This window comes from Antedon mediterranea, chromosome 1 (genome assembly GCF_964355755.1).
Source record: "Antedon mediterranea chromosome 1, ecAntMedi1.1, whole genome shotgun sequence".
NCBI classification, from domain to species: domain Eukaryota; kingdom Metazoa; phylum Echinodermata; class Crinoidea; order Comatulida; family Antedonidae; genus Antedon; species Antedon mediterranea.
Genome location: NC_092670.1, coordinates 25939402 through 25955229, shown reverse-complemented (window position 1 = coordinate 25955229; position 15828 = coordinate 25939402). Strand labels below are relative to the sequence as shown.

Here is a 15828-nt window from a genome sequence, read left to right as displayed (position 1 = left end):
CACTGTCAAGCTTCTGAATGTTTTTAGTTTCATTTTCTTTTTAGGGAGTCCACAACCAGACTTTGCTCACAAACTTCAAAAAGCTTTTTTTTTATTATCTCTGTTCAAGATATATTTTTTGACTTCTTTTGATTGCTACTGACACAATGTTTAAAAAAGTGTTGTATTTGATGAAATCTTGAAGAGATTTGTGTTTTGTGTTGAAAAACAAGGAAATCCACCTAGTCAGTCGTTATAGAAGTTTGTGTGGCAAGGTAGTAATCATTTCGAATATACATTCATTTATACAAAATACATGTGTTTAGACACCAAGATCATGCATCTATCTTTATTTAGTTCTGATTTTATGCCTATTTTATATAAATTTGAAATTTAGAAAAAGAGCCACCATTTCAATACAAAGCAAAAAATAAAGTGTCAACAGAGCTTAGAGTGATCAGAAGGGATTATTAGGATATCTGTTCTCCCACTACTCCTAACCTGATTTTTTGGCATCTTTAATTAGAGTTGGAACAAATAAAATGATAATCCATTTTACATTACATGTACGAGAAGAAGAGAATAAGATGATACTTTCACTTTTTAAAAAGTGAGTTTATCGAAGGGGTTGTAGTGGCGGATCTAGGGGTGATGGTAGCATTCCTCTTAAAAATTAAAAAAAATCATACAACCAACCCGCAAGAAATGGATTTGATGAACCGGACTCTTTTAACTAAGCTTAAGAAGTCTAGACCTTACTAGGGATAATGAAAGAGCTAAGAGTTATATATTAACTATTTATGAAGTCAAGAAAACTGGATTTAAAATCTTTGGGAATACCCACAACTGAGCTATTTTCAAAACAGATGTTGCACTCCTCCTACTACCAGCATCTAACTTGCTCTACCTGTGAATGACTTCATCACACTCTAAAAACAGTATATATATGAGGTTAACAGACTTACACATATGCACCATATCGAGGGCAACTTGGGCATACCGCATTTCAATCATGTTTTTCGATCAAAGTTTATTAAATTCATCGAAAAAGATCCGTATTAGGAAGGAGTTATTTAAATTTAAATTTACATTATGTAACAATTTGTTATTAAATGTGATGGAAACAGTATCTTGTAATTGAGGATCCCTATAACAGTGTGTATAAGCATTTATTTTTTCAAAACTTTCCGTGACGTTTGTCAGGGGGACACTGTTGGTTGTGCTAGTCAATCATTTATGAGCTGGTTTTGTGTGAAATAAAACAATAATAACCACACAATGTTCTCCTGAAAAACTTATAATAATACTCCGGCAGACACTTCACACAATATTGTTTTTTTGTTAGAAGAGCTGTTTTAAAGTGTTAGTGTATATCTAACTAGCATATTGCTCTACTAATTATTGCAAGATTGATTTTGCTTCCATCTTCCTTAATTTTGTATTTACCTATTATTACTGTTTTATTTTTTAACAATGCCTAAAATTATAGCTTTTAACATAATCATATTTATAGAGAATATCCATTGCAACAAGCAATATTAAGGAGCTTTTGATTTTTTGATCATGTAGAGACATATGGATGTTTGACATAGTTTGCGGGATTTTAGGTCCAAATGATGACCAACAGCTGAATATGTGTAGGTCCTACAGTAGGTCATCGCAAATCGAAAGCTCCCTATTCAATTCTCACTACAGCTTTCAATATGCTCTACTTTTTATTTAGGTTTTTTTTAGTGATTTGTTGTATATGTACTACAGTATATTTCCAAATTATACAAACTAAAGATTTTGTTATCCTGTTTTGTAATTTTCAATGCTATAAAATGCATGGCAATATTTCTTTTGTTTTATCCTAAAAGCAAATACAGTATTTTTTTTGTGGAATTAAAAATGTGTAGTGCAGCCCTTCAAACAATAATGGTTTGGGTTTTTTTTTAAATAAAAAATAGACCATACTATGTGAGGGGCAGCACTACACATTTTTAATTCCACAAACAAAATGTAATAGTAGATTTGCAAACTTTATTTTATTTTATTTGCATATCACTGTTGGGATTTTTACTCATTTTTTAAATCATGAAATTAGACTTTGGATTGACAGTCATACAGTAACAATAATCAAATATAAGCAATATAGAATCAAATTATTCTAACACTACATAGGCCCATAAAAAGTAAAGGCATAACAATATATTTAATAAAAAAAGAACTCTTTTTAATAAAAAACGTGTATGTTTTGTTTACACTGTCGTTTAATAAAGATGAGAGTAAAACTACTAAAACAAATTATTTTGTTTATTACTGTATTTCAGTACTTCTCACTCTTTGAAGCTATGCTATACAGTTGCAGGCTCTGCAAAGCTAAACTCAGTTATTTGTTTGACCATGGTAAAAGACAGGTGACCAAGACCAACCAGCAACTAAGCATCACTAATTCAATTAGAACTGTTAAAGTATAAGCAGTGATATAGCTTCAATAAATATTATTAATCAAAATAGAATGTGCAATTAAATACAATATTACATTTACCATATACACATTCAATCAATTTAAGACCATTTAAAACAGCAAATGTGCATTTAATTGCTTTAATGTTGATGGAATTTACTGTGTATATTCTTATAGTTTAAAAATCCAATGAAAGAAAGCGTGTATTGCAGTATTATCCACTTGTCCATTCATTTTGTTAGGTTAAACATTCTTTACATATTTTTTATCTTCTTATTTTTTCTGCATCTAGTATAAGTAGCTGTCCAGAGCGGAGACCGAGGTAATTTGACTCGTTAATTATTAATTAATGACTTGAATCATTTTGTCCTTAAGTTGCAGTAATTTATAATTTTACTGTCCCAATAATCAGTGTTGCTCCCAAAGATTTACGTTAAATTCATCAAGTGCCATCCACTACTAACAATTTCCCTCAGAATACATATTTTCATCCAACAAATTGTTTGTATTATTGTTTGTAGTAAAAAACAGTAGTATTTTCCAAGGTCAAAGTAAAGTGTAATTGTCATTGTTGTTGTTTTTTTTTTTTTACTATTCATTTATGTAGATTTGCATATTTCAAAGAATATCATATCAATTTTCATACATCTTTTACATAATGTAATTTAACTAATTTCCTTGTATCTTTAAACAGAGCCTCTACATAAATATTTTGATTGTTCCTTTTGCTCATGGCTGCTTGTATCCAATTGCATGCTTCCAACGAATGCACTAAAAAATGTAGGATATATTTTTAAAAGCAATTGCTTCACTCATGTAAGACCTGCATTTACTGTAGTAAGTGCACACAGATGGTTCTCAAATACTGTATTGAAACTACCTGTCGCCTACACAGAGTAAATAATTCATACGATGGTAAATTTATGTAGTAAACAAAACATTTTCATTCAAATCTTGGACCAAATTAACCGATCAGGAATTTATAATTACAACCATGTCTCGATCAGTTATATAAAATCTGAAATTATACAGTATAGGCGTACAATCCACAATTATTAACATTGTATTGTTATGTTGCAAAAAAAATGTCAGACTAAGTTTCAGAGGATATGTATTTATAAATCCCAGAAACTTCCAAAATTAAAGTGTGGTATGCTTGCAATGCCACCAGGTGTTGTTAGTTCATCCCTCCATCTCATCTTTTGTCTCCCTCTGCCTCTTTTGTAGGTTCTTGGAGTCCAATTTGTCAGTCTGACTGTCCATCTGTTGTCATATCTCCTGGCCACATTTCCTGCCCACCTCCATTTCTTCGATTTTATGCTGCTTATTATGTCCTGAACTCCTGATCTAAATCTGAGATTTGTATTTGACACTTTATCTTTCTTTGTGACACCTATTATAGTACTCTTTCCATTGCCCTTTCTGTTACTCTTAGCCTTTTTTCGAGATGCTTAGTAATGGTCCATGTTTCCGAACTGTAGATAAGGGTTGGTATGATGCATTGGTTGAAAACCTGTCTTTTCAACGAGATAGGTAATGATGTGTTGCGGAATATGTATCCCAAGGAACCAAACTTTGCCCAACCTAGCTTAATTCTTTTTTTAAATCCTCTCCTGAGCTATTTATGAAGGTTATTTTCTTTTCAAGATAGATGTAGTGGTACAGTTACTTTGAAGTTTTGGTGTTTGGTATTTGACATGACTTTAGTTTTCTTTATGTTCATTGAGACCTGCCTTCCTACTTTCTTTTTCAAGGTCCTGCATCATTTCTTGAAGTTCTTGACATGTGTGGCTTAGGATGAGAATATCGTCTGCAAAGCGAATCATTCACCATCTACTAGGATACCTTTGTCGCTCCAGTGTGTGTTCATAAAGACCTCCTCTAGGGCAGCTGTGAACAATTTAGGAGATTTTGGATCCCCTTGCCTTACTCCTCTGAGAATTTCGAATGACTCTGTAATGGTATCTTCAAGGTGAATCCTGGAAGTGGGGTTCTTGTAGATAGCTTTGATAAGTTTGATGTACTTCTCGTCAATGTTTTGGTGCTTCAAAGCTCTCAGAAGTGACTGATGATCAAGGCTATCAAAAGCCTTTTCGTAGTCCACGAAACCCAAGAACAAGTTGAAATTATATTCCATTGATTTCTCAATAACTAGGCTGAGTGTGTGGTGGTCTGATGTAAAAGGACCTATGCCTTTTTCTTCCCTAGTTTTTCTTATTCCAACTTTAGTTTAGTGTATGTTGTTTTATCCTCCCCTAGTGCCTGGTCTAGTTCTTCGTAAAATGATCCTATGGTTTCGTCATCGTGGCTAGTGGTTGAAGCATAGACTTGGACTAGTCTTAGATATGTAGCTTCAGTACAGCAATTCTGTCAGAATATGCTTTAAATTTGAGCACATTGTTCGTGATTGTCTTCTCAACAATAAAGCCCACTCCGTTCAAGCTTTTTGCTGCTGAGGTGTATAAAGTGTGACCACATTTTAGTTTGATGATATTTTCTTGTCTTTTAGCTTCTGCAGGGCCTATCACATCCCATTTAATTTCATCAAGCTCCTCAGTCCTCATCAGTACGTAAGGTTCTAAAGTGCAAATGTGCAGTTCGGTGCTGTGAGCATTTTGAATTCCCTGATCAGAACTGGAACTTCCCTGCGGATTTGGAACGGGCCGTCATTTGCTGGCATGTTGCCAAAAGAATCCTTCTTGCTCTGTTTCCTAACTCGTTATGGTCATGCGCATTACGACCTCTAGTGTTACTTCTCTTCATAATTGGTAAAGGTAATTTGCCTAGTCGCACCACGCTGGCAAGGCGTGTTGGTGGAGGTTGAAATGGATTTCTTGGGCTCCAGCCCGATCTAAAGATAATTTATCTTTATTGATCTTATTCTGATAGGAGGTCCAACTTCCCCTCCTCACACTGAAAATTCCAGTGTGGGACTCGACTGACTCATACTACCATAGGCCTGAAGAGCCTGAAACCTGCCTGACTTGGTTAAACCTACTAGGGACAACAAGTGTCTCCGCCAGTATAGCTTTCAGATTTGATGACAACTAGACCTTTGGTAGTATTGTAGCTGATACAGGTTGTATCGGAATACAGCTTGACCGATAGCAGTCCAGATGTTTGACTGACCTGACTACATAGCCAACAACAATTCGAATATCTACTGGGTCAGGTAGCTAGGCCTCCTTTATGTAATATGCCTGCCTAGTTAGGCCTTGTATTTACCTTACATTGCAAAGAATAATATACAGATGATTACTAATTAATGATTCCTTGGCAATAACAAATTCACTTAGGCCTAGGTCTTTTAAATGAACATAAGAATTACCATCAATAAGCCTACATTTAAAATAATAATTCAATTCAATTTCTTTATTGCTGCAAATGCCATCAAGGGCTAATATCCGCTTAAACATACTACATCATACAAACATAATTATACATATTTACATTTAAAATTTAAACACATAAAAATTATAGTCATTACTACCGTAGTAGTTATTTTTAATTATTGTAATTATTTTTATTATGATTATTGTTATAGTTATTATAATAATTATTAAAAGTGTAAACAATTATAGGTTACATCTTAAGGGCAGTTTTAATGTCAAGCACAGAAGAGGAAGACACGTTAAGATGAAAAGATTGAGTGAGTGAGAGTGAGTGAGGTAGAGTAGAGTGAAGAAAACGAGTAGTATGTCCTTTAAAAGGAAGATGAGAAGAGTGTTGATTATGGCGAAGGACCATAGACATTGTACAAACAGGAGGAAGAAATTGACGAAGAGGGTGTTCAGGGGACTGCGTGATGGCACAAATAAATTTAAGTAAAAAATACTGATGCCTTAAAGAGAAGGTAATAATATTGAAATTAGAAAAAATGGCGGGATAGGTAGAATAAGTAGCATGATCAGAGAGGAGTTTAGCGACGTAGAGTTCGAGGCGTTTAATTCGGGCGATTTCACATTGGAGGAGGAGACCATAGGTAGAGCAAGAGTATTCAATAGCAGGTTGTATGTAGGATTTATATAAAAAAGCAATAGTATCAAAATCAAGAGAGTGTTTAAGGTATTTAAGAATAGAGATTTTTCTGATAGCAGATTTGTAGACAGAAGAAATTTGAGTGTGCCACTTAAGGTTGTCAGAAATTAAAATGCCAAGGTACTTTAAATGATGGACCTGTTATACTATAGTTCCATAAAGGTGTAAAGGGGGAACACAGTAGGTATTCTACGGAAGAATTTTTAATTTTACATTTATTAGGGGCGAGGGTAAACCATTGTTAAGGGACCAGGATTCTAAATGAGATGCTAAAATGGGCAATTTATCAAAAGAAGGGTCTTTAAATGAACTTAATATAATGAGATCATCAGCATACAGATGACAAGAAAAGCTGCTAACAATGTCATTAATAAAACATAAAAATAGGGTAGGACCAAGCTTACTACCTTGAATAACACCACTATTGATAGGCAATTAACTTGAAAAAATACCTTTAAATGATGTACGCTGGTATTTGTTGGAAAGCCAGTTGCTAATCCTCGTATACAAAAAATGATAGATTACCAAGAAATTATTCATTCCATTGCGATTAACAATATTTTTATTTTTATAAAAACTTCACTGTGCTTTGGCAAGAATATGTGTTGTAATTTATGTGGTTTTAATGTATTATTTTAGATTATTATTTTTTATATTAAATAATGTTTTTAAACACATTTACTGCAGCCATCTTGTTGGTTCCCCCTCCTGTTGGAATACAATACGATTGGCCTGTTTCTTTCTATTAATTATATGTTTGATTCCTTTAGTTATCCTCTGTTTATTATTTACATCTTAACCACTTTAATAGTGGGAATAGGAATATCAGTACAAATTTAATACTACTAATTGAATCAGCTGCTTCATTAATGTCATAATAGTCATCTTTGAAAATATTTCAATCTGTGCATTCAAAAGCACCCTCAACAGCATCAATTGTCCAGTAGATATTTCCTTTGGGTTGAGTAAAACTAAATTATGATAAGCAACACCTAAGTTCGGTAACTTATGATTTTAAGGCCTACAATATTAACCTGATCATCATTGTTTTTCCGATAACCAAGTTTCAGTAAAACATATAGCACTTATATTCCTGTATTCGTTCAGGTATTGCACATTTACCCGTCATTCATCAGTATAAAGATATAGTCTTATATTTAAGTTGCAGAATTTACATTTATTTCTTAATTAAAGTTTACATCAGTCGACTTCAGACAATTAAATAATTACAACTAAATATTTACAGAAACATTATATACAAAATTAAATGAGAAATTAAAATAAAATGGTACAATTGAAAAAAATTTCCAATATATGCCAAATTAATAGTTGGTTACATTATTCATTTCTTTTATTATTTAAGGCAGCGAGTAAGAAACGGGATTGCACTGTTTCCATATCTATTTGTCTTATTTTTGGGGACCTACTGTAGAGAGTCCACACCAACTCAGTCCCACCATGGATAGGGCGATTTTGAAAATATAACACCTCTAGATGGTCAGAAATGGCACTCTCGCGTTTATGTAAATGTATTAAAAATTGATATTTTAAATAAGAAAACTGAGGTACTGGCCTGTTAAAAGGTGGCCTCCATAGGTCTATTTTGAGTAAAAACGTTACAACAGGGCGCTTCGCGCAAGTAAGCATTTGCACGGCTGAAAAAAAGTGTTTTTCCAGGGCCGTCGACATGACCTGTGGCAAAGCGAACTTTGTTATTAATGACGTCCCAGATGGCCGGATATGGTACTCTCGCACATAAAATTCATGATAATGACTCCTCTAATTTACAGGAAAAGGCACTCTCATGTAGCATGCTACTAATGACCAAAACAGTCATACTTTTTCCCTCCAATAAACACACATAACTATAAAGGACGATAACATTTTGTTGACAATGTCATTCACTCAGTATTTTGGTTTGTGAACGTACGTCTAGGTGAAGCCCCAAAAAAAGCACAAAATGGTTATTATAGCTCAATATTTATTTACATTAATTTGTTGAGGAAATTAAATCTATCAATATAAATAGGTATTGATACAGTTGAGTACGTATCGGTGGGTGGCCTGAAACAAAATCGGTTGCTATAATGTAAACTACAGTACACCGTCACCACAGTTAGTGTACTATATTATTAATAACATATCCTCTATGATCATATGATACACTATACTATATAGCCACACATACTGTGTAGGTAACCATAGCGTTCCATTTTTTATGTATATAATAGGTAGGCGAATGCAGTTGTCTGATGGTGTCCTTTGTACGAATCGTTTGTGCCCCAGCCTGCTGTATGAGTACGATACACACATCAATATCATGTTAAATCCAGGGACCAAAATGTGTTTATTTTTCAGGAGAAAATAGGCAATTCTTTATTTACAGAAACGTATCACTTGACGGTGATCATTGTAACGGGAACAGTATGTCTTTTCTTTTGTTTAATCTCAGCGACAATCACAACTAAATGAAAAAAACAGGAAATTTGGGCGACGGCAAAGTTATAACATTGCATGCAATATATGTGCATTGTCTTTTCCCTTCGTTTTTATTTTTTTTACAAATATAAATCTGCCCCTGACTCACCTGCTAAAAAATAATTAACCGAATGTAAAGTATGTGATAAAATAACATAACAAAATAATATAAGGCGTGTCAACAATATCAAACTGTAACTGGTTATCGTCTTTGATGGCTTCTGCCACAATTTCCTAATTTGTCAACATCTGGTAATCAGGATCTGCAGTGTCTTCCTGCAACCAAGTCTCTGGTTCAATCCATCCCTCTTTGTCTGTTTTCTAACCGAGTTCCCGGAACATTATGTTAAAGACGTTTGTATCCTCATTATCCACCATTCTTCCTCACAATTTTCATCATCTGTTTGCACCTCGAAAATGTCTCCTAGCAACTTTCTCCAAGATCTTGACAAGCTTTTTTCAGTTGCATTTTCCCATGCGTCAGCTCTCCAACACACAGTCTTTGATAGTTACATTCTTTATTCTTTCCGGAATTGGCGTCTAATCTGGTGCACTCAATATGTGTCACAATAAGTGTTTCTTGTACCGCCTCTTAAGGGGCTCAACGATTCCTTGATCCATAGGCTAGATAACGGAAGTGGTATTAACCAGTAAAAATATCACACGAATTGCGTCGTTATAAGTTCGTCTTTAGATGGATGCGGCATGTACTAAAACAACAAATAACAACTAGATTTGTTAGTTATCCACACGATAAACTCCACTTGCATGTCATACGTTATAAATCAGAGAGAGGGCTACATGGTTGTCATACATGTTTTTGAAACTCTACAGAAATTATGATTTGAAATTTGATAAAATCAGGTTTTTACTATAAGTTTGTAATATAAGTGTATCTCATGATAGAACCCAAGCAGAGCGGTCTGAATATAAAATGTTTTTGTGTCTTCTAATTCAGTGAAAGCAGAAGTTTTTAATACTGCCTTTGTTCAGGTTTTTACTGAGGAAGATTTAACCCAACCTCCCAATTTTGATGAAGTAAAGATGGATGCTTTGATCGATTCAGTTATGTTTGAAGTAGACAAAGTTATTGAATATTTCAAGAGCTTAGATGTAAATAAATCTCCTGGTCCAGACATGATTAATTCTCGTGTATTGAAAGAAACTGCAGAAACAATTCGTGGAGTAGTTACTTTATTTTTTTAATAAATTGATGTTTGAAGGAGTAGTTCCAGACTCATGGAAAAGAGCCGATGTTGTCCCTTTGTATAAAAAAGGTGATAAGTCTGAACCTCTCAATTATAGACCAGTTAGCTTAACTTCTGTAATGTGTAAGTCAATGGAAAAACTTGTTAAAGACAAAATATACAAACATCTAGAATCACATCATTTAATTTCAACATGGTTTTTGCTCTGGCAAGTCGTGTACAACTCGGTTAATTGAGGTCATTGATTTGTGGTCAGTATGGTTGGATAAAGGTTTTTCTTTTGATTGTATTTATTTTGACTTTCAGAAGGCCTTTGATAAAGTGCCTCATGGTAGATTGTTATCTAAACTCAGGTCTTATGGTATTTCTAGCAACATGGGAAGAAGTCGGTGTGGCGAGATGTTATTAGCGGAGTGCCACAGGACAGTGTCCTGGTGCCATTATTATTTGTCATTTTTATAAATGATCTACCAGACGCTATTTCCCAATCTGTCATTAAGCTCTTTGCAGACGATACAAAGTTGTTCAGAATAATTCAATCCGATTCAGATACTAGAAATGTAATGCAGACTGATATTGATGTGCAAATGGTCTCATGATTGGCAGCAGCTACCGTTTAATTTGACCAAGTGTGAAGTCATTCATTATGGGTCAAAGAATTTGATGTATCAATACTTTATTTTGGCAGCTACCGTTTAAATTGACCAAGTGTGAAGTCATTCATTATGGGTCAAAGAATTTGATGTATCAATACTTTATTTTGGCAGCTACCGTTTAAATTGACCAAGTGTGAAGTCATTCATTATGGGTCAAGAATTTGATGTATCAATACTTTATTTTGGCAGCTACCGTTTAAATTGACCAAGTGTGAAGTCATTCATTATGGGTCAAAGAATTTGATGTATGAATACTTTATTTTGGCAGCTACCGTTTAATTTGACCAAGTGTAAAGTCATTCATTATGGGTCAAAGAATTTGATGTATGAATACTTTATTTTGGCAGCTACCGTTTAAATTGACCAAGTGTGAAGTCATTCATTATGGGTCAAAGAATTTGATGTATCAATACTTTATTTTGGCAGCTACCGTTTAATTTGACCAAGTGTAAAGTCATTCATTATGGGTCAAAGAATTTGATGTATGAATACTTTATTTTGGCAGCTACCGTTTAAATTGACCAAGTGTGAAGTCATTCATTTTGGGTCAAAGAATTTGATGTATGAATACTTTATTTTGGCAGCTACCGTTTAATTTGACCAAGTGTAAAGTCATTCATTTTGGGTCAAAGAATTTGATGTATGAATACTTTATTGGCCTTGGTGATAACAAAGTTGGTATTGATAGCGTTTTTCAAGAAACAGATTTATGAATACTGATTGATCATAAATTGAGACTTCTCTGCCCATACTTCCAAGGTTGTTAAATCTGCAAACAGGATACTCAGTATGGTGACTAGATCTTTAAAGTATCTTGATAGTAAGAGTTATATGTATCTGTACAAATCTATGATCAGACCTATATTGGAATATGGTGTTCATGGACACCTCTGTATCAGAAAGATTACAATCGTTTAGAAAAAGTCCAACAGAGATCCACAAGGTTAGTGTCTGAATTGAGGAGTAAGCCATATGCAGAGAGATTGAAGTTACTGGATTTAATTCAAACGTTTAAAATCTTTCATAAATTTGATAATATTGAGGCAGGAAAATTATTTCAAAGATCTAAATACAGTACCAGCAAACCAGGGGGAATGTTTTTAAGGTATCGAAATCCAAATATAATAAAAACATTAGAAAAAGAGCATATGCAGTTAGAGTTATAAATGATTGGAACTCGCTACCAAACCATATTGTGACTGAACCAACGATTAACAAGTTCAAAACCGGCATTGCAAAGTTATGGTCTGACCACCATCTCAAGTTTCGCCCATATGTTATCGAGGAGTTCTCATTGATGACAATGGAGGGACAAATGAGCTAGTTCTCAAAGTCCTACGGTTCAAGGTATTCAAGGTATAATATTGCGCACAAAAAAAAAGATTATGCCATTATGACCTGAAGAAAATAAAAGGTTGTTAGTGTAATCTCTATTTTGTGTCTAAGTATATACAGTATAAAAACGAATTGGATTTATAATTGTTTACCATCAAATAAATTAAAGGTGGCCTTTCCACGAGTCGAGTTTGTGATACAAATGACGAATGTGAAAATAATAATAAAAGTTAACCTGCAATGTATTTGTGACGGCGACACTGACTTACTTTCTGACACACGTCACAGAACACGTGCAAAAAAACAGTGTTTACCAGCGGAAAAGGTTTGATTGTTTTGCTGCCCCATGGGGGTCTGTGGCTCGAATACTTAATGTCTGGTCTGAATTTTATTAGTTTCTGTGTGTTTTTATTTATATTTTTAAAATAATTCTATAAAAAAAGCATTGGTAGGAGAAATGATAAAATTATATAGTATTTGTATTTTGATATGTAGTTCCTTGATAGTAAACCAGTAATGTAAACTTGCGTTTGCAAGACAGTTTTGTCAAGCTGTCAGCTTGACTTCTTCAGTTGCTATGCGTTATAACGCCGATTGGTCTCCTTTCCAGCCACTGGATGTTTTTGGTGTGTAGCCTAGGGGACCAGTCATCAGGAGTTGATCATAAATATGAGATAGTTGGTGCGCGCCTTCGTCTCTATTCATCTTTTTATCTTGTTTCCTTATGCTGATGGATTCTTTAATTTTACGTTTGAGCCAAACTTGTTCTTTGTGTAGTACATCTATATTATCCCAATTAGGTATGTAATAATGTATGGTCATATGGTCTGTGATCATACAAATAGTGGATGGCAGAAAGTTTAGGCAAGAAAATAAATATATTTGTGTTATGCGGTAAATACAATTAAACATAATTTACCTCTGCATTTAAGGAACTCATATATTATTATTATTATCATCATTTTATTATTTGTCAGATTTGACAACTTGTTTAAAATTACCTTCCTATTCACTATGTACAAAAATAATATATCAAATTTGCTATCATTTAATATTTTGTGACCAATATGAAGATAATTCTAATAAGAAAAATTTTTTTTTAAAGTGATTTGAAAGCAAAAATGGAGGAGCGATCGCCATATCCTAAGAAAATTTTGAGTCGAAGTACAAGTAGTGCAGAGGTTTATTCATATGACCGTAGTGATGGAAGCATATCAGACTCGGCTACAGATAGCATAAACATAGCAGATTTAAAGAAACGTCGAACTAGTTTATCAAAAGTAGCAGCATTTGTAGGGCTTAATAAAAAAAGTAACAGCACATCAAATTTAACAGGTTTGTATCCTTTGAATTTTTGTTAAAAAGTGTTTTTTGATATATTCTGTGTTAGAATAGTAAATTGCACCATGAAAAAAAAATCAAATAATAAAATTAGTTTAAAATCAATGTATTTTTTATTTTTATCAAATGCTCAATGTAGGTAAAAAGAGGTCAACAATACAAAGAAGCGAGGAAGTAGGTACAGGTATTGTGGATGTAAAGCGTGGTTTAACGCCACAAGCGAGTCGCGAGAGTACTGATGGTAGCATCTGTAGTGTAGGAAGCTTAGACAATACTAATACGTAAGTTTATAAGTACATTTTTCTTACTGTCGCAATACAAGAGTATTTTTTCATTTTGTATTTTAACAAATTATGTTTACAGAATTAAACTAGGCTACTGAATCTAGCCCAAATAGGAGTTATAAGTGAACCCACTGGAAATATTTTTGTCATTGGTGCCCCTAGACTAACAAACTTGCTTTGAAAATGATTTTCAATGTTAAGACATATTAGTGTGAGTGAGAGAGTGTCTTTTTAGGTTATTAGAGCAGATTTATTAGACGCAAAATTGTTGTTTGGTCTTGGAGGAAAAATAATTGATTTTAGTACCTTCATAGGAGCAAGTTGATACATAAAGTTATTTTTAAAATGGCACAGAAATTAATGCTTGACAAAAGTATAATAATTTTAATAAAATAAAAGAGCAGAACTGTAACTTTTGAAAGTCTGCTGGTTAATGTAGTCTTCTATATAACTATCATTGGTGCGTATAAAAGTAATTTTTTTTTGGAAAACTTTTTGCAGGCTTATTTAAATTAATTTATGTACACCTTCTTATATTTGCACATATATGATACGTTTGTAAATTCGGTTTCAGATAATAAACAATTTATTGATTAAATCGGTGGAAGACACTCATACACATACAAATACAAACAGATACCATGGGATGAGCCTGGGATTAATAAAATAATAATTAGTATAAATGCACTGGAATGACTCAAAAGCACTGCATTTTGAATAAATATAAATGAGAAATGTATTAAATCCAACTGTTACGTTAAAATACAAACTTTATTAAAGTGGAAATAATTATTATTCATATTTATATTTGATTATTCACAGGGTGTGGATGCCTCGAATGACTGGAAATGAACCACATTTTAATGATTTCTTGGATGGCCTAGGCCCATCGCAATTGGTTGGTCGACAAGTACTTGGCACACCAGCATTAGGGGATATTCAGCTTAGTTTACAGGAGAAAAATGGCCAGTTGTTAGTTGAAGTAATTCAAGCTAGAGGCCTAGTTGCAAAACCATCTGCTAAGATTTTACCAGGTCAGTGTAGCAATTTTCCACCCTACCAAGCCAATTATGTATGAAATTGACTTTATCAATCAATAGGTGATCTATTGTTTATTATGATTTGCCAGTTTAGCAGAGCACATACTGTGAAATGTAAGAAATCATTATTATATAACCTTACATTTTTTTTTATGGATTTTAATTCTTGAGACAATCAGAATGTTTTTTCTAGACGAATGTCATTGAGCAATTTTGAATACCATATATTTCGGTGTAAAAGACCTTTGACACAGAAATTTGACATAAATTGTCTTATACACAGGTCAATTCCTCAAACGTCTTTTTTTAGGGATCCTGCGTGTGACAAGAAACTTTGTTTTCTTCTAATACAGGATACTCAATAACGGCCTTTACAATTTTGTAATTATGTCATGTATTGTTATTTTAAAATTAATACATTTTCTTGAAATGAAATGCCTGAATATATGTGTTTATTGCTATTCATTTGCAGAAGGAATTTAGGTCCAAAGGAGCAAAATTGTCATTAATAATTTTTACTCATTAACAATTACTGTATGTGTATTTTTGCAAATACCTAATTTAGATTTCCGATATTCTTGGTATTATGTATAATTGCTTTTAAATTAATTTTGGATTCATAAGTATTTAAAAATACTTATGACTCCAAAATTTATTTATTTATTGGGAAAACCTCCAGTGACTTTTAATAGAAAATGAAAGTTCTTCTAAATTTTAAATTAAATTTCAATTTGAAACACAATTGTGATGTATGTTGTGTTAGTTTGTTCTTGATCATTTGTTTCTTTCAGCCCCATGGGTGAAGTTGTATTTAATGGACGGAAACCGATGCATCGGAAAACGAAAAACCAAAATAGCAAGGAGGACCTTAAATCCAGAGTATAGGCAATCATTGCTCTTTGATGAAGATTACAGGGGCAAAGTTTTAAGAGTAAGTTTTTAGTTGATACCCTACAGAGGACATATTACCATTTCATATCTTGAAATTAAGACATGATCTACATACCACTCAATTTTTTA

The 15828-nt window shown here is 33.2% G+C and overlaps 1 protein-coding gene across 8 annotated transcripts in view; it reads left to right on the top strand.

The window, feature by feature from the left end:
- Positions 1-15828, top strand: part of LOC140063593 (regulating synaptic membrane exocytosis protein 2-like) — a 185689-nt gene that overhangs the window by 164817 nt on the left and 5044 nt on the right. For 7 of the 8 annotated variants that reach the window (XM_072109991.1, XM_072109990.1, XM_072109995.1 and 4 more), the window contains 5 exons: positions 2721-2750; positions 13249-13478; positions 13624-13765; positions 14591-14802; positions 15600-15739. In XM_072109991.1, the coding sequence (XP_071966092.1) occupies positions 2721-2750; positions 13249-13478; positions 13624-13765; positions 14591-14802; positions 15600-15739 (754 nt within the window). The remainder of the gene's footprint in view (positions 1-2720; positions 2751-13248; positions 13479-13623; positions 13766-14590; positions 14803-15599; positions 15740-15828) is intronic. The other variant, XM_072109992.1, reaches the window with a different exon arrangement.